We start from the raw sequence: 26,330 nt of genomic DNA on the forward strand, positions 1-26,330 counted from the left end.
GCTAAAGTTTGGTGAAAGAAAGGATCTGCTCATGATCCTAAACATACAAGCTCATCTGTGAAACACAGTGGAGGTAATGTCACAGCCTGGGGTTGCATGGCTTCTTTTGGGACGGGCTCATTAATCTTCATTGATGATGTAACACATGATGGCAGCGGCAAAATGAACCCAGAAGTCTACAGAAACATTTTTTCTGCCCATTTAAAGAACGGTGCAACCAAACTGATTGGGAGATCCTTCATCATGCAGCTAGATAATGACCTAAAACAAACTGGCAAAACAACAAAGGAGTTAATCAGGGGCAAGAAGTGGAAGGGTTTACACTGGCCAAGTCAATCTCCAGACTTAAACCCTATAGAGCATGCATTTAACCTGCTAAAGAGGGGACTGGAGGGAGAAACCCCCCAAAAACAAACAACAACTTAAAGAGGCTTCGGTGAAAGCCTGGAAAAGCATCACAAAAAAAAGTGCAAAAGCTTGGTGACGTCAGTGGGTCACAGGCTTGATGCAGTCATAGCAAGCAAATGGTTTGTAACTAAATATGAAGTCTTATTCACTTGAATATATATTGAAAGTCTATCTGTACAAATACTTTTACTCACCTTAAAAATGTGTTGTTCTTACAAATAATGCTATCTTGTAAGATGTATATCAGATCCAGATGTAAATACCTAGAAATGAAAACTGAATTGTTGATCTTTTGTCTCATATTAATCTTTTGATGTAAACCCAGATGTTTTCAGTCTGCGGCAAAAATAAATGAATTCTAACACTTTTGTAGATGAGAGTAGAGCAATCAGTTTAATTTCAGCCTGTTTAACAAGCAGCAAAAAACTCATCTTTAGGCTTTAGGATAATTGGTGTGCTTGGGAATTTTCACTTAGCTTACATTACATGCTATTTGCTCAATTTGTGTGGCTTAATTTGTTCTGGAGGATCTTAAAAGTCTTATTTATAAGCGCAATCGTCGAAAAGCTTTAGGCTGGTTGAAGTTTTTAAGGTAATTATCTCAAATTTATCTTCTTTATACTGTGCACTTCCAGCACCTAGCAACATAGCAGCTCCCACTGTATCCGATAAAACATTTCATCATTCCAAAGTAATCACACTCCTTGTTCAGCTATGTAAATAAGAGGGGCTTTGCCATTTAAACAGTGATTTTATGGGACTGATATACTTCACTGATGATTCAGTAAATACTGACTACAGCATTGCATGTATCACATCTCTCATTGGCTATATTTGAGTAGCATAACTTTGTTTTAGCTGTGTGGTTACATAAATACGGATGAAAACATCACTGTACCCTCCAGAGGCACAGTGATTGATACACAGTCCTTATGCAGTATATTTCACCCTTAGATGGCATCTTAAATACTGCCCATTAAATGCAGGTGCTACGGTCCATGCTGCTTTTCCACCTCCACCCAGTCAGCAGCCTCTGTCTTTCTTAAATGTAGGTTACCTCTTATCCTCCTGATTAGACCGTTCTTCATACTGTCACTTCTGTCTTGCTGTTGGTGACAAAATATGGTTGTGGAGGCAAGTAGCGAGTGGTGTGCAGCTCCTTCTCTATGATGCACAGTTTCTTTTGGCCGTAGCTCTGTCTTAGTCCCAGTGCATCCTTGCTATCCCAAGATCTTAGCACTCCTGGGCTAACAGCCGTGCTGGAGCTGTAGCATAGCGACTGGGAGCTGCGGCTCCTGGGGCTTTTGTACTTGTGATCATTTTGCTTTCCAGACAGCTGTCTGGGAGGGCTGTAAGGATTAGTCGGTGCTGGCTCCAAATCCACAGCTTCCATGGGGAGGCTGGTTTTGCTTGTCATCTCAATCATTGTCCGCCGGTTGCTGTAGAAGCCATCGTTAGCTTTCTCTGCTAATAGATACAAATAAAAACATAATAGTTAGAAAAACGGTTCTCTGCAATGTCGATCTATTTGGGAGGCAAATTTCAACACAGAAAAACAACAACAACAAAAAAAAAGCTGGCTGCCCAGTTTCTAATCATGTGATAATATGACCAGTCCTCCCAATATTCAAGGGAAATTACAACCTCAGTGCACAGTAGAAGTCCTAATTGATTATTAAACCACAAAAAGCACAAAGCTTTTTTCCCCAAGTGAAAACAAGCTCATGTACATCTTTTTACATTGTTCCTGCTTGTCATTCGTTATGTATGACCAAGTAAGTTAAACTTCAAGATTGGAACATACACTTATTTTGACAAATTATTTAAAAAGACACCAGAGACTCAGTCAGTCAGTGGAATATGGCACAGCACAATGTGGATTTTAGCATTTCTCTTTCTTTTAGGGGCAGCCTCCTAAAGCCCTGGGTGTTTTGGTCTGCGTGCGGCCCCTAATTCTGATAGAATCCATAGGATTCTGCTTGTGCATATGTATTGTCAGCCTTTGGGCATGTTGCATGATTGAAAAAATGCCTATATATGAAGTATATCTTCTTTTAAAGTCACGATTATGGAATCGTTTTTTGTCTCCTATGTGCAGATAATGTATGAGAGTGTTTGAACACTATTTAAGCTTCATACCAGCACAAGCTACTATTAATTGTTTGATAAGTCTGTGATAATCTGTTATGTGGTCATTTTGCCTACAGCATCCTGTTTGCTGCCTGAGATCCCATCTCTTCCCCATGTACAGTAGAGTTACAGCTTGTCACATGGCGACAGCTCATTTGTGTTTTGATTGCCCCTGATTGCCTCATGTCCCCAGTCTCATTAGCTAAGATTTGCTCTATTTTCATTTTGCCTAATGATCAGTTTGTTGGCTGGCACTTCAGCGGAGAAGCTTCAGCTGCTCATGAGAAACACAAAGAGAGGGAGATAGGTAGTGTGGTTGGTCTTTGTACATGAAGGGCTGAACAAAGCTGTCTAACCATGACTATTTTTTCAAACACAGCTAAATTATTCCACTAAAAGCAATAAAAAGATTTCTACTGTGGAAAATGGCACCAGAAATGCCTAAAATCATCACATTTATCTCTGCAGTGTTTTCCCATTTAAATCTCTCCTGGCAATTACTATTTTTTCAAAATAGGGATCAACTTTTTATTATTTGGTTTCTTTAATAACTCTGTAAAGATTTTCATCATGACGTTAACCAGTTTGAAACCATGACAGTTATACAGTGCCTATGAAAAAATATTCAACCCCTTGGATTAATTTTTCACTTTTAGTGATTTTATAAATCAATCATGGTCAATAAAATCTTGACAAGACAAAAAAAACTCTTTGATGTTAAAGTGAAAACAGATTTCTACAAAGCAATGCCAATTGAACTAGAATAGGTAATGTAAAATAAGTCACTGCATAAACATTTACCCCCTTGAAAGTGACTGATCTAATTCTAAAGAGGTCCAGCCAACTGGTGCTAGTAGTCTTACAATTAGTAAAATAGGAATCACCTGAGTACAGTGAACGCATCTCAAGAGATTGTAGTATTGAAGGTTCAGTCACTAGTCGTTAACTAGTCCTGCTTACCATTACACCATGAAGACAAAAGAACACTCCGAGCAACTCAGAGAAAAGGTTATTGAGAAGTTTAAGTCAGGGGATGGGTACAAAAAAATCCAAAGTACTGAACATCCCCCAAAGTTCAGTTAAATCCATCATCAAGAAATGGAGGGAATATGGCACATATGTAAATATGCCTATCAGGCCATCCTCACAGACTAAGTGACAGTGCAAGAAGTAGAATAGTTAGAAAGCCCACTGCAACACCTATGACTACTCATGGAGTTACAAGCTTCAGCAGCTGAAATGACTGGGTCCTTCACCAGTCAAAGCTTTAAGGGAGAGTGTGAAAGATGAAGATAACTCATGTTAAATTTCAACTAGATTTCGCCAAACAGCATGTGTGAGACTCCATGGTCAAGTGGAAGAAAGTTATTTTGCCATTAGATAAGACACTATGCTTACAGGCACCAAACAGTGCACATCACCACAAACACGCCTTCCCAGCTCTGAGGCACAGTGGTGGCAGCATCATGCTGTGAGGATGCTTCTTGCAGCAGCCAGCCCTGGAAGGCTTTTAAAGGTAGAGGGTAAAATTAATGCTGCAAAATATAGGAAAATCCTGGAAGACGATCTTATTCAATCTGCAAGAGCACTACGGCTTGGGAGAAGATTTATTTTCCTAGCAGGACAATGACCTGAAGCATAAAACTACACAGAAATGTTTTAAAACAACAAGGTGAACATTCTGGAGTGGCTGAGTCAAAGCCCAGACCTTAATCCAAGAGAATTTGTGGCTGGACTTGAAAAAAGGTGTTCACACGCATGCAACCTGAAGGAGCTTGAGCAGTTTTGCAAAGAAGAATGGAATAAAATTGCAGTGTCCAGATGTGAAAGACTGATTGAGACCTATCCACACAGACTCTTTTTGTTGGTATTTTTTGGGAGGGGTCAGTAAAGCCAAAATATATTTATCATAACTGATTTATAAAATATAAAAGGAAAAACATCCAAGGGGGTGAATACTTTATATAGGCACTTTAGCTATAGTCTTAGCTTTCACTTAGTTAGGAAAAACCCTAATCACAACTTTTAAAACAAAAAATATTTTCCAGTTTTTTAATGGGAGGTAAATACAAAATACTAACATCAGTATATATTTTTTTCCTATTTTATTTTGTTTTTGTTACAGTTTATATTATTTGTAAAGTCTCACATAATAACAAAATTAATCTCAAGGCCCAAATCTTTTTGATTTGTTCATGCACTGTCTGCTGTGGGTCCTAAATTAGCACATGGGAAAAACAACAGACTTGCATCTATTAATAAGCTTTCAGCTCCGCTCTTGTTTGGCATTGATGGACTGATGATTAACTGACAAGGATTTCTGTAAGCCAGAGATCTTATGGAGATTCAAAATAACTAGGTCACTATTTAAAGAAAAATGCATTTTTGAAGTATGCAAAAAAATATCCAATGAAATAAGTTTAAAAATGACAAAGCCACATTGTGTCAAACCTTTCTGATGCTCAACTAAAATTAAACAGATGGCACACATCATGTTTTTCGGTCTGTTGTGACAAGCAATGTTGAACAAAATTAAGCTTGTTTAATATGACTGGGATCTGGTAAATTTCTTATGAAGCATTTCAGGTGAATTTTCTGCCTCAGAAACTAATAAACCTGGCTTTTTAATTACTTTCATTACAGGCATTGTTGAAAAACCCTGATTTAATATTCTAGCTGTATTCAAAAAGGAAGCCTACTCAAACCAAATGACAAAACCTGTTGATGCAACTTTCTGCCTAATTATGGTCCATGGTAAATATCTTCTTACCCACAGCCTTCAGGGTTGCGTACTTGTTGAGATCCTTGACAGGCTTCAGTTGTTCGTAGGGGCTGGTGATCGGTCCCAGGGGTGGGTAAGGCTGGGCTATCAAGGTTGATGCTTGTACCAGGTTGTTCATCTGGTTGCTATCTAAAGGAGGAAAAGCAGAAATTCAGACACTAAGATAATAAAGAATTAACCATGGTTGCTCTGTTCCTTCAGTGACTGTTGAATATTCAGGTTATAAAGCAGTTTAATGGGTTGATGTGAATTTAAAGTCATTGTGTCTCCTAACTTGTTTCCTATGTAGGTTTTCCTGGAGAGCCAGCTGGGGAGTCATGACTGCTCTTTGTAAAACTGTACTAATGCTACAGTAGACATCTGCTAAATTAAAGGGTGCTCTGAAATAGACTGGCCCCCTGCCCACTGGCATGACACAGCAAACAGATGTTCAGTGTGTCTTCTCAAGCTGTAATTCACAGGCTGCATTTTCAACTGCATGAGTAATGTGTTCTCGCCAGCCACTTTATTAGGTACACCTTGCCAGTATTGGTTGGACCCCTTTTGCCTTCAGAACTGCCTTAATTCTTCATGGCATAATTTCAATGAGGTCTTTGAAACACTTCTGAGAGATTTTGGTCCACATTGAGATGATGGCATCACGCAGTTTCTGCAGATTTGTCAGCTGTAAACCATTCTCCTCAAACCCTAGAGATGGTTGTGCGTAGAAATTCCAGTAGATCAGCAGTTTCTGAAATACGCAGACCAGCTTGTCTGGCATCAAGAACCATGCAAAGCCTCTCAAATCCCCTTTCTTCCCCATTCTGATGCTCTGTTTGAACTTGTCTTGACCACGTCTACATGTTTAAATGCATTGAGTTGCTGCCATGTGATAGGTTGATTTACTATTTGTGTTAACAAGCAACTGAACGAATGTCCCTAATAAAGTGGCCAGTGAGTTTACTTTGGAATCAAGATATCAACTTGTTTCTGTAACAATGCATGATGTAAAACAGCTTTTATCACTCATTAAGTATGCACCAATTTTCACATCAAAAATTGTAATTAAGGCTACTTCAGAGCTTCTGTAAAGAGTTTTTTTTGCTTGTTTGTTATGGAATAGACTGAAGTAAACACTGATGCCTCCAGTAGGGTTAATAATAAGGGGCTCCTGCCCCCTCAAAGCATTGAGAGAAATCTATCTCTTTACTTAAACAGGTGTTAACGTATAATGTGTAAAACACACCTGGTAGCATTTGTCAAAACCGTGCTTCAAATAAAGCCGGTTAATTTCTGTGTGAACACAAATACTTCCTGGTTACAGGGCGCCACCCAAATAAGAGTGTGCATAAGTCTATCAGCTTTTGTTGCTCAGGAGGTTTTAGGTTTAGGCTCCTATTGGTTTGTCTTGTTTCCCAGGATGCAGCACCATATGCCTAAATACTCAAACCTTTATTTAGCAGCAAACAGTATTTTTCTTTTTTTTTTTTCTTTAATGTGATTTGACAACAAATACCATTGTCATGTTTACACACTTTTTTTGAATAAACTTTATTAACATACTGCAGCCAATAAAAGTACAGATGCACAACCATCACTTCTGCCCTTTGTGTAACCTAGTGACAGATGACACAGAGCTACAGACAGTAAAGAAAACAAACAAACAAAAAAAACGAAATGCCCCTTAATTAACTCTGTAAGTGCATTACTGGCAATCCACCACCCTCTGCTCGTCTATAGCTGCATCCACACAGCAAACAAAAGTGACCTGAATCTGATTTTTTTTTAAACTCTCAGATCTGACTTTTGTTATGTCAGAGTGAGCAGCACAGATTTTACAGAATATAATCTTTCCAAATCAGGTATGGGCCACTTTCACATGTGGATTCAGATCAGATACAGGTCAGATTTCTTGGAGTGAGACCTCAGTCTGAACAGCTACGTCCTCTATCAGCAGATCAACATTTTACAAACTCAGAGCAAATTATGATAATAGAAAAAAATAAACTTAAACCAAGCAGCATCCTCCAGTCCTGAAAAATGAAGCCAATGCAGAAGTGCAAAAAATTGCAATACAGCGAGAGTCCATTTGAGGCAGGCTGCAGGAACACTGGAAGTTCCGTCTGAACACCTGTTAAACAGATGTTTTTACACTAGTTATAAAGTAGTTTACAGATTGGTCTAAAAAAACAAACATGTCTCATTAGCTAATGTCTTCATGTGCTCTTACTGTACGGAGGGTCAATTTTTTTGCACCACAATGGTTTAGATTTAATTTAGGAAAAACCTCACTGCGCACTGATTGGCATGTCTCATTTGATTGACAGATAGCTCGACAGGCAGAAGCTACATTTCTGTCAACCAGCTAACTAGCTAGCTGACAGGAAGACGAGCTTAGCAGGCAGGCTGTAAGGTTGATCCAAAGTTCGGTTGAGACGGTGATTTCAATATGGAATCCACCTCAGATTGGATTCAAAAGCAGTTTGAGTCCGCTTATTGTAAGCAGACAGCTGACGTCACACAGACTTTGTCCAATTCTTTCTACAGTCTATGGGTCAGACACATGCTAGACTAAAATCAATGTAACTTCAATAACAGATGCAGGGGCAATTGACAGAGAGCTATGTGGGACTGTGAATGCACAAATGAAGGCTTATAAAATCATCTTTAGTGCACCGTGAATCTGATATTAAATTAAGAGATTAAAGCATTTACTCTATCATGTTATCAGTTGAAGATTTCCTATTTTAGCTGCAGCTCTGATGGTACATGAAGCACATGGGGCTTATGAGAATATATATAAAAAGCTTAATTTAGAATAAGCGGTCAGTACAATTATTATACATCTACTATGTAATAAAAGTAGACACTTTGTTCAGTCTGTGATGTCAAAGATAACGACAAAGATTCATGACATTTCTCACAATTATATATTTTAAGTGGAAAATAATAACAGGAAACAAAGTGTTAGTCTCTTCATCCTCCCCCCTCATCATCAGCTCACAGAACACTGTGATCAGGGATCTCATTGTGTTCAGCATAAGTTACCATGGCGATGGTAACGAGTGAAGCCCCTTAATAGTACTGAAAACAGAGTTAACCCTGAAGTCACTATAATAAATAGCAATGGATGACACTTTGTTCTCCCAAAGGCTGTTGTGGATCATCATGTCTGCCTTTTTTAAATTAGTCTCTCTTCACACTGTGCTGCTTGTGACGTATTTGTTGTTGTTCTTTTGTGCATGCGGGTCAGTTCAGGACTGTGGTCTTTTCACACTGGAGTCTGATGTAGGCCACAATTTAAAAATTTAAGTGGACAGCAAACGAGAACATCAGATCTTAGCAAAAAATCTGAAGGCTTGCATTGCAACTCTGGCTTTTTGACTGACAAAAACATCTTTGTTTACATTAGCCCTGCAGAGATTCTTAATGAGCAATCGATCAATTGTTTAAAGCTCTCAAAGTGCTTTTACACCGCAGGTCACACCTACCTATTCATACACTTTTACACCACTCACACATTCACAGCAGAAGCTGCTATGGAGAACTAGCCATCAGTATTACCTGATCTCATTCAACATATCCATACCCTGGATACACTGACGTTAGGTGTCTTGCCCATGTGACTGCAGGAGCTGGGGATCGAACCCACAACTTCCGAGACGACCAACTCTACCCACTGAACCACAGCCACCTCATGCCCCAGAGGTAGGGATGGGTATCCTTTTTTTCTGATACCAGTGCTTATTTAAGGTGCTGGTGCCCAAACGATGCCTGAATCAATATTTTACAGAGAAAAAATGCTTAAGAAGTAGAATATAAGCTGCCTCTGTATTGTAAATGATTCAGAAATTAGACACAGACAGGACATACAGTATATGTAAAGGTAACTGGCTGAACTTCTTCACATAATGTATTTTTGTGTCTTTCCTTTGGAGTAACCTGGATTGCATCGGGATGGCGAGGTACTGAAATGAAGCACCGTAATCTGTCTTGTAACTTGGTAGGGCAGGTGTCAGATTTGTTGATACTGGTACTTTGGCACTGAATTTTGATCCTCACCCCTACCCAGAGGAGGTGTTAGGTCAAACTTATGTTCCAGCAGTAGTAACTTTGATATAAAGTCAGCAATAAAGATGAGTAAGTCTTTAGTCCACTGTTGAAAGAGGTTAAAGTTTACAGACTTTAAAGTGTGATGAATCCAGTAGCACTTGGTCTAGACTGCATCTGATAAAAACAGATCATTAACACAGAAAATAGGTTAATTGGGCTCTTATTCCCCACTGGTCAGCAAGAACCGTTATTACTGTGCTAATTAATTTGGAAAGTCTCTAACTATTGATGCTGTCTCATGAAATGATACAGAGGACAGCAGTGACTTAGGTGGTGTGATGAGTATGAGGAGATTTCAGGGTCATTAAAGGTAGCAAAGTATGACTGTTGAACTATTTTTCCCTAACAACATGCTCCTGTTTTATCTGGTTTTCTTAGAGCTCTATCAGTAACTATTATAGACAGATGGCAGCATGCACAGATGATTGGTTCATTCTTCAACATTTTCTATAAAGTTAAGTGTTTTGTGCCTCTGACTATCTCATATAAATGTTTAAAAACTGTCATTTCATAGCTGGAAGCAAGTGACTGCTTTACTTAATAAGAGCAATGTCCAATGAGGCACCATACATCCATATCAAATCTATCTGTGCTACCTTGTCAGGTTCCTTTCTTGGCTGCTTGTTGACCTGTTTCAGTTTCATATATTTCATCTTAAGTGGGCCATGCACAAATGCTCTCATTCAGTGTGCTCTTGTTTAAGATAACAGTCCAATTAGATCGTTTACTTCCATAGAATAAATTGAATTTTATCACTTTTACCACAGTGATACTACTTTTTTTTGTTTGTTTGGAAATCTTGGAAACATTATACTGTAAAACAAATTGGGGGATCAAAATCAATCCCATTTGCTTTCAATAAGCAGTAGTAGAAACCTATTTTTGCGTTATTTAGTCGTATCATTCACCAAGCTTTGTTTGTGACTGATTTCACCTGACTGCCATCTGATACTATGCTCAAGGTGACAGTCAAGGCATTCCCTTAAAGGAAGATGCCATGAGAAATAGAAAATACAAATAATCACAAGTACTCTGATAGCTTTTTTTGTATCAATTTATTTTTAAAATAATTTATTTGCTGAGCCCGTCAGGACATCTTAAGAGTCTCATATATCCTCTTTATATAGACCAAAAAAAGAACAGATTTGAGGACAGCAGCGCTTTTGTTAAGATCCGGTGCAACGTTTCTATTTTCAGGATGCCAAAGTCAATTTAAACTGAGGTGTTGCTGTATGAGCTTGTTTGTCTCCCTCTTTAATGTTTTCCTGACTTTGTGTTGACTGGGTGTCATTGTAGCTTTTACCGTTGTCAGATTCGACCCTTTTGATGTCACGCACTGAAAGAAAGTAGGCCGCTGCTGGAGACTTGTAAGGTTAAAGACTCCACGGTTGTTGCCGGAAATAAGCAAGTTAACACTCCAGACACAGACACCTCCCTAGGACTCATAAAAGATTTAAGAGGGTATTTTGGGAGCTGTGTGCCCCTAAATAAACAGTACAAGGAGAAGGGCGCTCTTATTTACAGACAGCCTACTTTCAAGGTAGTGATGAAAATATTATTTTCTCCCATATTCAATATGCTGACATTTGACAGACTCCTAAAAATCCTCACATAAAACACTACACTTGCATTAGCTACATTGTGCCCTTTCCCAATTCAACTATCACATATATCTTTAGATGTGCAAACGTGTGAATCAATGATAGGTGAAAGCATTCCACTGGCCACGTTTTAATGTAAAACTGTTGTAAGAAATGTCTTATAGTTTTCAATGTTTTAGGGTAAAAACATCAGTAACCATCAGTGGCCTGTACACCTTGGCCCTTTGGGTTAAACTGCTTCTCAAAAGCCCCCGTTTCCTGCTCCAAATTAAGCTCTTTAATCCTTCAGAGCCACATTTGCAGATTAACTCCCAACTTTTCATTTAAAGTTAATCAAGACAACAGTGTTATAAATTTGCTGCTTTGCCCTCCTCCTTTATTTTTTAATCACATATTTCAATATATTTCTCTTTTAATGTATTTTTGCCTCCCTTTAATTTTCTGAATGTTAAAAAATATTCTATTTTAACCCTGTAAAACACTTTGAATTACTCTGTGTATGAATGTTATTTTATAGATAAACTTTCCTTAGTTAAGTAAATGTACCGTAACTCACAGCTTCAATCAAGGCAGAAAACTAGCTACCAAATCTATTTAACTTAAGTCAACTTGTCACTAGTCAGAAAGTTGATAATAAATCCCACCCTATTAGAGGGAAGAAGTGATTGCTCAGTTTTACTGCCATTTATTCTCTTACTGAATTAGGTTGCCCAGCCTTTATGTCATTTCATAGATGGCCCACCACTCATGGAGCTGGATAGAACAGTGCAGTGGCACTTCATTGGCTTCCAGCTGTACAGTTTCTCTGTTGTCAGTGCTGAATGTAGTATTATTCAGAGTAACAATCTTTTAGTGGTAGATTTCTCATTTCAAAACCATAGCAAACGCACCTTATGTGTCTTCATTTGATGTGGATGTTTTAGGTTCTCTGTGTTGTCTTTTCCAGGTGGAGGCTTCACTGTACAGCTCAGGACATGGTACATGACGAGTGGAGAACAGAACCCCAATATTCTCTACATTTGATATCTCAGAGGTAATGCTGCTGAACTACATTTCTGTCTGCAGTGAGGAAATAGTCTGTCATGTACCAGTGGAGTGTTGGCACGTAGCTCACACTTTGTACACTCTGGCTGAAGGCCTGGAGTAAAAGGAGGCCACACTTCACAGTTGCCCTCATGAATGCTCCCTTGGCCAGCAGGGCATGAACATGTTGGCACTGGTAGCCACAAACACCCTCAAAAACTCAGCTTTACTGGTGTCTTGGGATAAAGGAGCTTGTGGTCTGGTCAAACGGATTCTGTTTTCTTCCACAGTTCATAGATGAGGGATTCTTTTCACTGCTTTGCACCACTATCTGTAATATACAGTAACAGTTATAGCTTCTGAAGACGCAGCTGGAGAGGAGGTACCTACAGGTCCTTGGGGGGAAAAAATAACATCTCCCCTATTGTAACCTTACAAGGATGGCTGTCAAGGAAACAATAATTATCTCTTTGCTGTTGCCAACTGTGTTAGATAGAAACCCTCCCATATATCCCTGTATATGCCATGATTCTCTGCAGCCATAGCCAAGGTCATAACGCAGAAGAAAGCTGCCACATTTTTCTCTAGTTCAGTCATACAACGATGAATTTAAAGAAAAACAGCTTAGGTTGAAAAATAATACTTTTATATCTCTACTTTAAATGTGGTCATCAACAATGGTCCACAGAACTCCACCTCTAAATTAATTCTTAAGACACTAAACATAAAAGAATTTGCAGAGTATTTTAAGAATACAGTATGCTATCAACAATGCTAGAAGGAGAACTGTGTCATCTGTATTTCCAGATTGATAAGCACAGGCTAAGAATACCAGTGTAATGATTATGTTGAGTTAATGAGTGATGCAGGAAGCATCCTTAAACCAGAAATGCAGTTATGGTTTTATTGTCTTGAAATCTATGGGACTTTAGAATGAATTTTGGAATAAATGCCAGAAATAGGGTCTGTGGTAAACACAGGTTTAAGATTGTTCAAAAGGCATTTAAAAGGGCTGTGAAATAGCACCTAATCATCATTCCCTTCTTAACTTGAATCCATATCAACTTTGCAGTTAATCAGAATAATTGCAATTAGAAATTGTTCAGCCTTGATTTATTCTACAAATTTTTGTGCTTGTTATAATGTAGAATGACTAGAGCCCTGGCTCCCTGTGAATTTCTGACCATTACTGCCCACTTGGGCAGTGCGTGCCATCCACTCCTGCCCATACCTGCAACAGGTGTGTCAAATCCAGCATGGATTCTGACAATCATTGTTAAATATTAAGAATAACTGACAGTTTTTAATTAAAGGCAAAATTGATATAGTACCACCCACTCTGAATGAAGGAAACCCTACGAAAACAACCACATCCTTGCCATGTGTAACGGTGCCACATATGGATAAAAAAGCAGCTGGGAGTCTCAGACTGATTTAACTCCCCGTTATGGCTTAGCAATAGCAATGTCAAAGTAATATTTCTCAACCTTATTTACACATCATTTATTTTGAAGTCATACTGAGGTGAAATTATTTACTGATCTCTAGATTGTATGTGCATCATAAAAACTGCAGATCACTTCCATGAGCCCTCACAGACAATAGACTTACCTTTAGTCTCTTTATGGCATGCTATTACTGTCCTCATCATTAGATGCTTTATGCAGTATGGCCATGCATGGAAAGGGATATTTTTCTCCAAATAGCTGCATAATGGCTCAGGATCTCTGTGCTTCAGTGTGTATGTGCAGTGATAGGCAAATAGCAAAATGAGCATATCTCTCCATACCAGCCACTTTTGTCCCAAGTAAAAAGGCTCATTAAACTGAAGAGGACATTGTGAAAGTTCATAGATCTTAGCTTCTGCCTAAGAATGTCACTATGCTGTCATTCCTTCAGCAAAACAAGTAAATTCAAGCCAGGAATATAAGCTGCATGGTTGCCATTAACAGGAATTTAAAGGGAATAATTTCATATTAGATTTTGTTTTTTTAATTTAATCTGGGAATTATTTTAGATACTTCTGAAAGATATATTCTCAGTTTAACTTTTTTCATATGTATATTGAACTAAAAAACTCACTAGATATCTGCATTTTGAGTAATTTTGAGCTCATAAACTCACTAGGAGGCCACCATGTTGTGGTCCACGCTGGTAGAGTGACGTCACAGTGCCACAGCGTGCCTCGCCATTGCTATGCAGTAACCAGTTTTCAGACGTTTTTGCAGCTTGCAGCTGTTACTGCCATAACAGCTCTCATACCAGGCACGAGTTGGTGTTTGTGTTGGCATTGTCTCCCTGCTGTCAAAGCTCTGTCATTCATCCTAAGTTTTACCTCAATAAAACTCCCTACAAGTGACTGGATTCAGTGTATAGTAGAAGCATGCCGAAAGCACTCGGAGAGTGCAGACCTCCGCCAATAGCCCTATCTCCCAATAGTACAGAATCCTTTAATCCTGGATCCAGACGGTGATCCAGATCACTCCCAAAATCTAATCAGTTCTTCCTTATGCCATTTCTGACATTTCCTGGAAATTTCATCAAAATCCGTCCACAACTCTTTGAGTTATGTTGCTAACAAACTAACAAACTAACAAACCCACCCAATCACATAACCCCCTTGGCGGAGGTAAAAATCAAAGCATTATGAACATACAAAGGGAGTTTCTCCAAAGAAATGCTAAAGTCGACTTTTACTTTGAAAAGCGCAAACTGGAAGTGCTTTTGTTCTGTGTTTACCTTTACCTGAACTATGTGGAAACAGAAAGCTTCATAAATAGTAGAAGTATGGGGAACAACTATATAAAATAGACGCATTTTAGCCCGTGGCCTTCATCAGGTTTATCAAGAAAAAGATTTCAAACATATTCTGCCAATGTAGATGTAAATATTTGCTACAAAAAGGTAATGGCTCTGTATTTATCATTTTCCTGTCTAGATGGAAAGATAACTGCTCATGGTGACCTCAAATTTTGAATTTCTCCGTGCGTGAGACGTGCAGCATTTCTGAGAAGCAGCCCTAACACTGGCTGCCAGTCTGAAACAGTGGTTACCTCATTGGAATGGTGAGGAGCGCTGCAGCACTGTGGCATCACACCACCAGTGCGGACCAAAACATGGCAGCCTCCTGGTGGGTTTATAAACTCAAATTACTGAAAATGCAGATATCTAGTGAGTTTTTTAGTTCAGTATACATATGAGAGATACAAAAACCCATCGAACAAGATGAACTTGTCTGATCATCAGGCGGTGCTCCTTTTAAGATTAAAAAGACTGCTGAAAAAGGCATAAGAGGGAATATATTTTTAAACTTTTCTATTGTAAAGTGAATTCAAGGTAAATAAACTCCACTTTGACTTTATAGCTTTCTTTAAAAAAAATTGGATTTTAATCATATGGTGAACTGAAAAAAGGGATTTGAATTGAATCATAGGTTGAGTGTTTCCTTACATCCCTACAGTAGTTTTTTTGTAGCCCTATTAACCTTTTATCATCAGCAAATATGGTAACACTTCAAAAATCATGAAAGTAGAGACCATCAATGAAGTTTATCCTGATGAACAGAAAGTTCAAGCATCTCATACCTTTTTCCCCACAGAGCTTTTTGAAAAAATTCATAGACATTTGGTTGATGGAAACTGTATTTTCTGTCCCTAAAAAGAAAGCAGGTGGGGTAAGATAGTTGCACAAAGCAATTCACTTTTTATTTTTCCATGCAGAATTGGCAGAAGGTACACTACAACATTTTACACTGACGTTATGTTATCTAATACCACAGTTTTTCTTTTCTTTTCTCCAGGAAGGAGAAATGAGATTTAGAACCAGGGTACAAGTTCTTCTGTGCCCTCCGCTACTCTTTTTTTAATCAAAGTTTTCATCCCAGCATGGTAGCTACTCATTTCAAAAAGTTATGTACTGACTCTTCAACCTTTTGTTGTCAGCTGGCTATTTTAGTCCCTCGTGATGGTTTTTAAACCCAGGCACTGAGCAACCTACTGTATGGGCTGAAAAACAGATTCCTAATATTCAACTGAGTTATAATGCACATAGAGAGCTCAGGTAAAATGTAAAAAGAATAATTCTAAAGACATTATACAGTGTCTTTTTCCACAGATCAGCCTGTCAATGTATTTTAATGAACTGACAATTATACTGTGGAGGTGAGAAAGAACAGAAACGGATTTTAGAATGATTAATTATTATCTTGACAGCACTGACACCTCAGCTCAGCTGATTTAAGGGAGCATAAAAACAGCTAAAAGAGGAAAAAACGGCTCTTAAAATAGAGCACTCAGTTTTTGAAGGAAGTATGATAAAGTACACTTCTGATAAAGCATATGTAGAAAATAAATCTCAGTCTCTGTGTAAGGTCATAATAGCTGATGATTAGACAGCATTTCTGCTTGGAGTTATTTTTGGACAGCAATGAACACTTTTTACGGTGTACATAATTTCCATTTTTTTTTTTTTGTTTGATTATGTTCACACTGCACGCCATGATACACAAGGTAGTCTTGGTACACAGATCCTTTCAGATTCCTGTTAAATGTGGACAAAGATTTTACACACAAGACAGAGTAAACAGAATTTGAGATTCATCCCACTGAAATAAGCATGTTTTATGGTTTATTGTTGAATTTAGGTGCATTGAAGGCCAGCAAATATATTAGCAGGTGAGGAGAGGAAAGAAGAGAAGAGTCACATTTTTAATGATGGCTTTTTGTGGAGCCATGGCTGCTACATCGGGATGTAGAAGTGTGACGAGTGTTTCTCAAGAGTGAAGCCAAACTTTAATGCATTTCAATCCCACTGTTTAAAGTGTATTTGATGTTGTGTAGAATATGTGTTCACAACCTAGCTCACACATTACATGCTCACATTTAGAGTACATTTGTCAAACATGATCTGACAGCTCATTGTGTAAAGATTAAATCAGGACAGAACATGAAGAACTACCATGAAGTTTCCTTTGAAAACTCCCGCTGGCTTGAGTTGAAGTAAGATTTATGTGTAATTAAGTTGTCTCATATGCACAGCTCAAATATAAACACCAACAAATCAAAGCTGGCATGCTTTTGTTTTTATTTTTAATATTCCCTGGCAGCTGGAGGTCCTCGATTATTTCCTGCCAATGTTTCTCTCGTTCAGATCTTCGGTAAAAGAGAAGGATGAGATGCATGCCATTTTGTGCAAGAGCAATCCCAAAAAAGTTTGGGAACCTCTTCGCAGCTCTGCTCATACTTTGAAGGAGTATGTCTTAGTATGTCCAAAATTTCAAACTTGCCAGAAATTCATTGTAGTTAGTGGGAGCAGCTGATCTGGCTGAGATCAACCCTTGTGCTTTCCAGGACACTGCATGGTAAATGACGTGGGATTGAGCTGAAATTTGACCCATTCAACTTTCAAATCAGTCATGTGACTATAAAAATATGATGTTCAATGGCTGAAATTAGTACAGTGTATGCTTAACCTTAGTTTGCATTGCAAATGATCCAACCTTTATGTGATAAGGACTAAAAGTAGCTCAAAACTGATTTGTAACAATCAGATATCTATGTGACTTGTACTATTTAAACCAAAAATGATCTGAGTTGCGAAAACAACAACAACAAAAAACAGATTTATGTCTTTTTTCCTGCAGGGTGAATCAAGTCTTTAATTCAGCAGATGAAGAATCTGTAAACCAGGCCAACAGCTTGGTTCTAAAAACCCAATGTATGGCTCCTGCCCGGTTGTGAATACCCACGCCGATGAAATTGGCAGGGGGTTATGTAAAGGGTTCCATATCTTTGTTTGTTTCTTTGTTTGTATGTGTACAAGATAACTCGAGAACGGAAAGTCGGATCTTCACTAAACTTTCAGGGAATATTGGGATAGTGACAGCAGAGAATCGATTAGATTTTGGTGATGAACCGCTCACCCGTTCGGTTTTTGTCGGACTTTGAAATTTTGAACACCATAGTTATCAATGGGAGCGTGAGTTCCTCGGTGGCGCTGCTTAGGCGTGGGTCTGCCGCCTCAGATGGCCATTTTAGTTTTATTAATGTTATCAGTGCATGTGTGTTGGATCAGTAGCAAAAATGCTAGCGTCCGGGCTAACAGCTCTTTTATTTTGGAACTGAAAGTGTTTTAGGCTATTACTGAGTTCTGATACTGACATTATGTACTGTAGTCACTTTTAACCACTTTTAACCTCTTTTCACCGCTGTTTACACCCATTTTTGTTTTCCAATTTAATTAAATTTTGCTTTGTTTAACTAATTGTTGCCACTTTTTATCCATTTTTGCCATTTTTTTCCACTTTTAACCAATTTCTTGTGTAACCCATTTTTGCCCCTTTTTGCTCATTATTGCCACTTTTAAACTTAATCCGGTCATTTTATACCCATTTTTGTTACTTCTTTTGCATTTTAATAACCCCTTTCATTTGTGCCTTTTTTAAATCTATTTTTGCATCTTCCAACCAATTTTTGCACAACACTTTTTTTTTTACCACTGTTTCCAAATATTTTTGCCACTGTTTCCCACTTCTTTCCCATTTTGCATCTTTTTGCTCATTTTTGTCACTTGTAGGCCATTTTCACATCTGTATCTGGTCATTTTTGCAACATTTTTGCCACTTTAAATCAATTTTACCTTTTTACCCATTTTTTGCCTTCTTATCCATTTTTGCGTTTTTTTTTTTTTTTTTTGCCAAATTTTAGCCACTTAAACCCTTTTTGTCCACTTTTCACCACTTTTAACTGTTTTCAACCCCTTTTTGCCCCTTTTTTACATTTTAGTTACCCATTTCATTTTTGATTTTTTAATCCAACTTTTACCTCTGTTAACCCTGTTCACCACAGTTTCTGCCAATTTTTTCAACTTTTAACCCGGTATGCCTAGTGTGACCTATTTTGGCCACTTTATTAGACCATTTTAGCAACTTCTTACCCATTTGGTCACTTTTAACCCCTTCTTACAATTTTAACCCATTTTTGCCCCTTTTTTTGCATTTTAGAAACCAATTTCATTCAATTCTTTTTTCAGCTTTTCAACCCTTTTTCACTATAGATTCTACCAATTTCTTGCCATTTAATCCCATTTATACCCCTTTTAACACAATTTTGGAATGTTTTGATTATGGTTCCCTTTAAGTTGTCTCAGTTCCTTCTACTTTATTTTCTGGCATCCTTACGTTCATGTGTATCATGGTTTATTTATGAAGTCTGACATTAAGTTCCAAGTCATTGTGCCATTTAGTCACTGTGTCCATTACCATTATTAACATTATCAAAAAAGGTAATTCTGTTTCAAGAAAAGGGTTTACATTTTGGTGAAAAAAGGCCATATTGTACTGCAGCATGAATAAATAAAATTCAGTTTGTGTTGTTTTGATAAGAATTATTACTCAGGTTAAAAATTAAATACATTTATCTCAGCTTAAAGACCCTGAAAAGTGAAATTCAAATTTGTGTCTTAACACCATGGATATGTTGGAATATGGTTGCTGTAAGAATTTGAAAATACGGAGATCTATATGTGACTAAGTTTTGGATTTAGACCATTAGAAAGGTTTTCACCTCTTTTCTGGCTGGGTTTAATTTGGGTGGGGCAAATTTGTGGGCTGGTGACACCACCAGCCCACAGTGGGGAATGACCCACCCCTCTAACACTACAATTTAAAATCACAGAGTAGTTAATCTCAGTACAGTCTGTTGTTAGCTGATGTCACTGCCTTCATTGAAAGTTAAGTCAGTTAAATGCTGTTTTTGTTCATCGTGAGGGAAATTTGCCAAATCTGTCAGCCACAGCGGCATATGGATCATTTAAAGCATCATTACAGAGATTTGAGCCAGAGAACAGACTTTGTCTCTTCTCCGTCACAGAGCCAGGCGTGATTGCTTTCCTGCATTCAGATTGTCACATTCTAAAATTTGAGAGGATTGTCTTTCTCCTGAGTGGGCGTGGCTTCAGCTCATTCAACAGACCCATCCACACCATCCTGGAGCAGATTTTACTGCCTCATTACCTTATGTGATCGACAGGGTTTGTTTGTTTGTTTGTTAGTTTGTTTGTTAGCAACATAATTCAAAAAGTTATGGACGGATTTTGATGAAATTTAAAGGAAATGTCAGAAATGGCATAAGGAAGAACTGATTAGATTTTGGGACTGATCCAGATCACCGTCTGGATCCAGGAATTTTTTGAAGGATTCTGTGCTATTGGGAGATAGGGCTAATGGCGGAGGTCTGCACTCTCCAAGTGCTTTTCTAGTTTTTCATGATTCCAAGATTTATTTTATAAACCTATAAAGATGCTTTACTTGACTGAAATTTGACTGGGGGTTCATAACACAACTGACCTGTCATACAATTAACCTAAATACAGATTTATTTTCACTTTACAGGGTCTTAACCTAACAATTGCCCATGATTTTACAGACCTCCATGGACCCCCCCCCCCCCATTTGGCTGGACCTCAGAAAGCCGTCACCTTTTCTCCCCTCATAGGCGGCCTTGTTGTAAACTATTGTATTTTTATAATTGATTTATTCAAATTATAGATTTGATGACTTTAATCTGTAACAGTCTGCTAATTGGAAATGTTTGCACAGTATATTACACAGCATTGCACAGTACATATACAACCAAAGCCTGATGGTGATGGGATCATTTGAGAATGACATTCATCTGCCATGGGTGAGAAAAAGAGGCGGCTTTTCATTGCAACCATGGATAATGCCAGGTGTTTCCACTAATTACCTCCTTGACTAATCAGTGAATCACCTGCTGATTTTTAGCTCAAATGGGAACATTCATCCTCCAAGGCATGTAAATATATTTTACTCTACATGATATTTAGTTCCATCTGATAGTTACTAACCCAGAGCTGGTGCGTATGAAAACTGCAACCCTAAATGTGAATGAATTAGTCTTAAAATTTAAAAATAAGATGCCGTTAGCCATAATTACCAAGCCTGTAGACAGGGAGAGGCAGAAACACCTTTACTGACTGGAGCTGTCAGCACACTAAGCAGGTTAGCATTAATAAGAACTCTTTCTTTCAATACCTGCCTGCGTGGGTGTGTGTAGGAGTTGGTGTTGATGAATGGGAGCGTAAAAGTGCCGAACAATGCTTACAGCATACAGTTCGTCCATTTTAGTGTAGGAACAGAGCTGCAGGTTGTCTGTGGTAATTACTGTGTATGTAAAGTGATTGCTTTGGGCATTACTAATTGCCTCACTGGCAGGCAGCACTGTGAATGAACATGTACTCTTCCAGCTCCATTTCTAATTCATAATAGGCGAGCAAGAATCCCTGCACAGGGTTCAACACTTGGCTTTGTGAGAATCTTTTGAAAACTGTTGTGGTGGAGAATTCAGGTTGGTACAATTTTTTTGTCAAGTACATGGCAGCAGCATCAGTAAATAGGTGTTTGGAATCCAGTGTTTGAAACAACAAACTGTCATGTGAACGTTGGGTGCAGGTGTGCAGTGTTTTGTCAGCTGCTGTTGACACAAAACTTACGGAGGCTGTTAACCGTGACTCTGGTCTGTATGTTCTCATAGTGCTGGCCAAGTCCAATGTCATCCGAATGTTCTGATGCAGGATGGCGGATAACATGTGCAAGAGCTCTGGAAAGATGAAGAACAATGGCAATGAGGAAAGCATCTTAAGAAAATCTTAAGAATTATCTTTCAGTTGAAGTAAGGAGATAAAAGTCATGAAAGTTGGAAAGCCATGACTAGAAAATGCCTGGCTAACAGGGGATACACAAACTGTCAAAATTGCGGACTTTGCACTGTCCAGATCTAAAGGTCTGTATGCATTACCATCAGCCCATTTTTAATTCAAAATAAAGCGGTTTTAGCATTGTCAATGCTAATATGCTGAGTGTAGATGCGACCACAGCGTCAGCTGTTTTCTGTGGCTGCACCTACAGCACTTTTGAAACACTGCTGCACTTATCAGTGTGACTTATCTCTCACTGACCTATGAAAATCAAGATGGGTAGGCCTTACTATACCAGCTTTGTCAACAACAATGGTGGTATGAAGCTGATGTGACCATTTTTAAGGGAACAACTCACAAGTCTAGAGCTGCTATGATGCTATGATGATTTTTCTTCGATTATAATTCTTTGAATAAAGCAAATACTAAGCATACCGTTTGGCTATTCATAACCTAGCAACAATAAGCAAACTGTGAGAAGAGCTGAAGAGCTTAGTGGGCACTGGCAGCACAAAATAAGCCATTCATAGACATTGGCCCTCATAAGGGTATGCTATGTTTGTCAGAATTGGTCAAAACTGTTCAAGAAAATTTCATGAAAATTCAGGCAGCAAGACTTGACGTGAAAAGGACACCGCTGAAACTGGTTGGCAGACAAAGCAACAGTTGTCAACACTTTGTTTATTGGAGAAAACAAGTATCAATCAGATACATTAAGTGCAGGAAGATTGAATCAGTGAACCAGCAGTCACAGCATATTGACCCCTTAAAGCCTGTTATCGCATATTTGATACATACTTTTATGATACCTCTATCTAATCAATATCATCAATAAATTACTAAAAAAAAAAAACTTCTGAATACAATCTAAAAAATGATAAAAATGCCCTCAAGTGGGTTCAGTTACCAAAAACACCTAATGTATCAAATGAGACACAGAAAAAATATATGTTAAATTTTATGGAAATTTGGGATTTATTTTGGATTTCAGTAGAAAGTGAAATAAACATTTTATTTCCAAAAAATAGAATTTTCTGGCTATAATTTGTGTTGTCAGGCTTTGGGGGGTTAATGTTATCACCTCATGGTAAATTTTCCAAACATTCACCTGCTGCATTCAAGACTTAGTTTGCCACAACTTCATGCATAAGTTTGATGAGATTTTTTTTTTCAGGGAAAAAAAGCCTCGAAAAAGTCAGGGTTAATGCATCTTAAAGCTGTAAGATATTACATTTTAACATAGGTTATTCTGAAATGGCCTAGTTAACTTCCCATCATGGCACCTAAAAATGTCTTGTTTCAATCTATCATCAGGCTTTTCTTGTTTGACTTGACAAGCAGAGAACATAAGGGACATGTTTTATGTAAAGGTTGTTATAAAAAAGAGGCTGTATCACAATATAGCTTGCTGCCATACTGCATGTATTTTGACTGTAGTTGATCTTGACAAATACTTGCTGTTTCTCTTGTTATTTCTTGTCCTAGTGTATAATTGTTTTTGACATTTAATATATGGCTGATAATTATTTGTCTGTTCCTTTGTAATTTAACTATGCTGTGGCCAGGATACTCTTGAAAAAGAGATTTTCAATCTCAATAAGTTCTTTCTCCTAGTTAAATAAAGGTAAAATCAGTTAAAACAAAATGAAAAAAATCTGAAAAAAATGGCTGAACATGCAGTATTTCATTAACCTCATATCTGTCAAAGTACCAGTTTAAATTTGTTTTGTAGCAGAGATGTTATGCCCTACTCATCATGCATTCATTAAAGTGTAATTTTCTTTAGAATGGTTTCTTTGTTTCCCAAATCAAAATGACAATGACATAAAAATGATTACTCCCTGCAATACAAAGATTCATGTTGAATTTTCAATATGAGTCACAATATTCACAATCTACTTTTTTAAATTGTACAGCTCTAGTTTAATCTATTAATGTTGTCTTGGGGATCATGTAGAATGACTTATTGCATGTGCTTGTTGAAAAATACAAAAGATGAGGAAATTGAAAAGAAAATTCACATCAAGTCCCTGTAAAGTCAAATCCAAAGTTTGTGTCTTTACACACTATTTATGTTGGAATGAGGTTGTTGTAAACATGTGAAAACACAGAGATCTATGTATGACTGAATTTTTGTTTTACACCATTAAAAAGTTTTTTTTAGCCTGGGCAAATATCTGAGCTCATGACATCACAAACTACAATGATAAAATATCACAGAGCAGTTCATCTCAGTACAATTTGTTGTTAGCCGATGTCACTGCCTTCATCCAAAGCTGACAGCCAGTTTCATGCTGTGTTTTTATTCATTGTGAGGTAGATTCCCCAAATTTATCAGCTACAGTGGCCTTTGGGTCATTAAAAGTATTATAATGGGGAGATTTGTACCAAAAAACAGTAAATTTAGTCTCCAACATCTATCTCTACTCAGACACAGAGCCCAGCAGCTGCGCTCTGATCAGAAGCATTTTTTACAGTTTGAGAGGGTTGTTTTTCTCCTGAGTGGGCGTGGCTTTGCTCATTCGACTGACACACCCACACCATCCTAGAGCAGGTATTACTGCCTCATTTTTCATTATTTTAAGCTTTTATAAACTTGGAGATGTTACTCATAACTGAAATTTGGCCTGATGGTTCATAAACACAGTAGCCTCTCATACAACAAACCTAAAATAACATTTTCTTTTTATCACTGTACATGGACTTTAAATCACAATGGCAATCTTGGGAACAATTTGATTATTTTCCCAAATCATTCAGCCCTAGTGGAGACTTGTAAAAATATTAGATAAGCAGTGGTGATCAGCAATGACCGAGCAGGCAAGGGCATTCAAATGAAATTACTTAACCATACGCAGATGTAGAAGTGAAGCCTAATGCCCCGTTTGCGCAGCATACATTCCAGCCCTTTTCAGCTCAACTCATCAGGAAGTGACCTTTTTTTTTGTTTTCAATTGTAGATTTGATATCACTTCAGTTAAGGTTCTGATTATGAAAGGTTCAAACACCAAAAAGAAACCCCAAATTAGTCAAAGCGTCACCAGGAGCAGCTCAACCCAGGTTTAAGAAATGGCAGTCCACTCCAGTCTCTGGTTTACTCTTTAAAGGAGGAAAGGTGAGAAAATGACAGTACTGGGTACCACATTTAGTCAATGTGGATGCGTTTTGCTCAGTGGTACTGTAGTTCTAGGGTTAAAGGGTGAATTAGAGACGTTTTATTCCATTTCATTGCACCAAGTAGATTTCTGACAGCAGTGCCTGATGTTCCACAGAAATGCTTGTCCCACATTTGAGGACTTTCAGTGGAAATCAATTAGCAGCCTCAGATACACCTGTCTTAACCATTGCTGTTTACAGAAAAACCACAGGAAGGCTCACATTTAAGTACAATTGCTTTAAATGAGAACTGGAAAAGGTGTTTGTTTTGACTTATAGGTGTACCAATAGCACTGAGTAGACTTTTTCATTATAAAGCATGATACTGCCATTAATTGTTTTAGTCAGGGACCTGAAATACAGCTCACTACACTGCTTCATGCTTTTTGTGTCTCCTCAGCGCACACATTTCCATCCTAAAGTCAGGAGTCCAGAAATGAATAAGGAGAAAATGTGCTTTAGAGCATTAATGCAGGTGATGTTTTTTGTTTCAGTTTAACATAAATAATGAAAATGGAACATCACTGGAAATTGTCTGACATTTCCTTTATTTAAATAATTATAATTATTTATCCTTTAGGGTTTGACAGTTGCAGTTGTCATCAAAATGCAGCTAAACTCGTTTATAAGTCGAAAAAATGATCAGAACCGCATGAAAGACTAATAGTTTGATTTCTACCCTTTTAATTGGGTTTTAACTTGTTGCATATTGAGCTCTTTTCGCGTTTTATAGACGCAAATTTGCGTAAACGGTCAATAAAAGTCTAAAATAATCTCCTTTGAGGTGTTTTGATGGGTCGAGTCAGCGCGAATAAATGGAAACTAACTAAAACACCCAAGAACATGCAAAGAAAACTGTACAACAACATTTGTGTTATCAGAAATCACCTTGACATATCATCTTGTTGTGGACGGTGCGTCTTCTCCAAACCGAGCTTTGTGAAAATTCCAATCAGTGCCATTATGGCCACGACTCCGCATATGACATAAACAATCAGGTTGGTTTTATCCTTCGCGTTCTCCAACGCCGGGTCCACTTTCGGTGGCGGCCTTCCTGTCATCATCCACGGCGGGGTGTCGTAGTTCTTGCAGGTGGTCTGGTCCAGCCGAGAGCTTTTGAACGCGCAGCAGAACCTGAAGCCACAGGTGCCGCAGCAGTACAGATAGCTGCCCGTGCTGCACACGAACGGCGGGTCCCACTGACCCATCACGTCGTAGTATCCCCGGCATTTGTCCTCCATGTGCGGGCTCTCCGTGACTGTGACCTCAGCCTCCTTGGAGTCGTTAAACCCGGTCACAAACATGAAGTCATCGGCGCTCTGACCCTGCTCGCCCTCGGCGTCGCACACCATAACTTTAACCAAAAAGTAGCCGAGCAGTAGCTCATTTACCCGCATCATTGTTCACTTTTTACGCTCCTGTTG

At 38.2% G+C, this 26,330-nt stretch overlaps 1 protein-coding gene across 1 annotated transcript; it reads right to left on the minus strand.

Moving 5' to 3' along the window:
• Window positions 1-818: 818 nt before the first annotated feature.
• Window positions 819-26,330, minus strand: shisa9b (shisa family member 9b). The gene is made up of 4 exons (XM_041778385.1): window positions 25,795-26,330; window positions 21,547-21,653; window positions 5,309-5,449; window positions 819-1,875 (listed from the first exon to the last, which is right to left on the minus strand). The coding sequence occupies exons 1-4, from the start codon at window positions 26,304-26,306 to the stop codon at window positions 1,493-1,495; spliced, it is 1,143 nt and encodes a 380-aa protein (XP_041634319.1). The 5' UTR covers window positions 26,307-26,330; the 3' UTR covers window positions 819-1,492.

This window comes from Cheilinus undulatus, linkage group 21 (assembly GCF_018320785.1).
Source record: "Cheilinus undulatus linkage group 21, ASM1832078v1, whole genome shotgun sequence".
Classification (NCBI taxonomy): domain Eukaryota; kingdom Metazoa; phylum Chordata; class Actinopteri; order Labriformes; family Labridae; genus Cheilinus; species Cheilinus undulatus.

Coding starts and splice junctions, on each gene's coding strand:
- shisa9b (XM_041778385.1), bottom strand. CDS start 26,306: ATGATGCGGGTAAATGAGCTACTGCTCGGCTACTTTTTGGTTAAAGTT. Junction 21,654..25,794: donor CAACAAGATGATATGTCAAG/GTGATTTCTGAT, acceptor TCATCTTTCCAG/AGCTCTTGCACATGTTATCC. Junction 5,450..21,546: donor AGTCACGGTTAACAGCCTCC/GTAAGTTTTGTG, acceptor TTCCTCCTTTAG/ATAGCAACCAGATGAACAAC.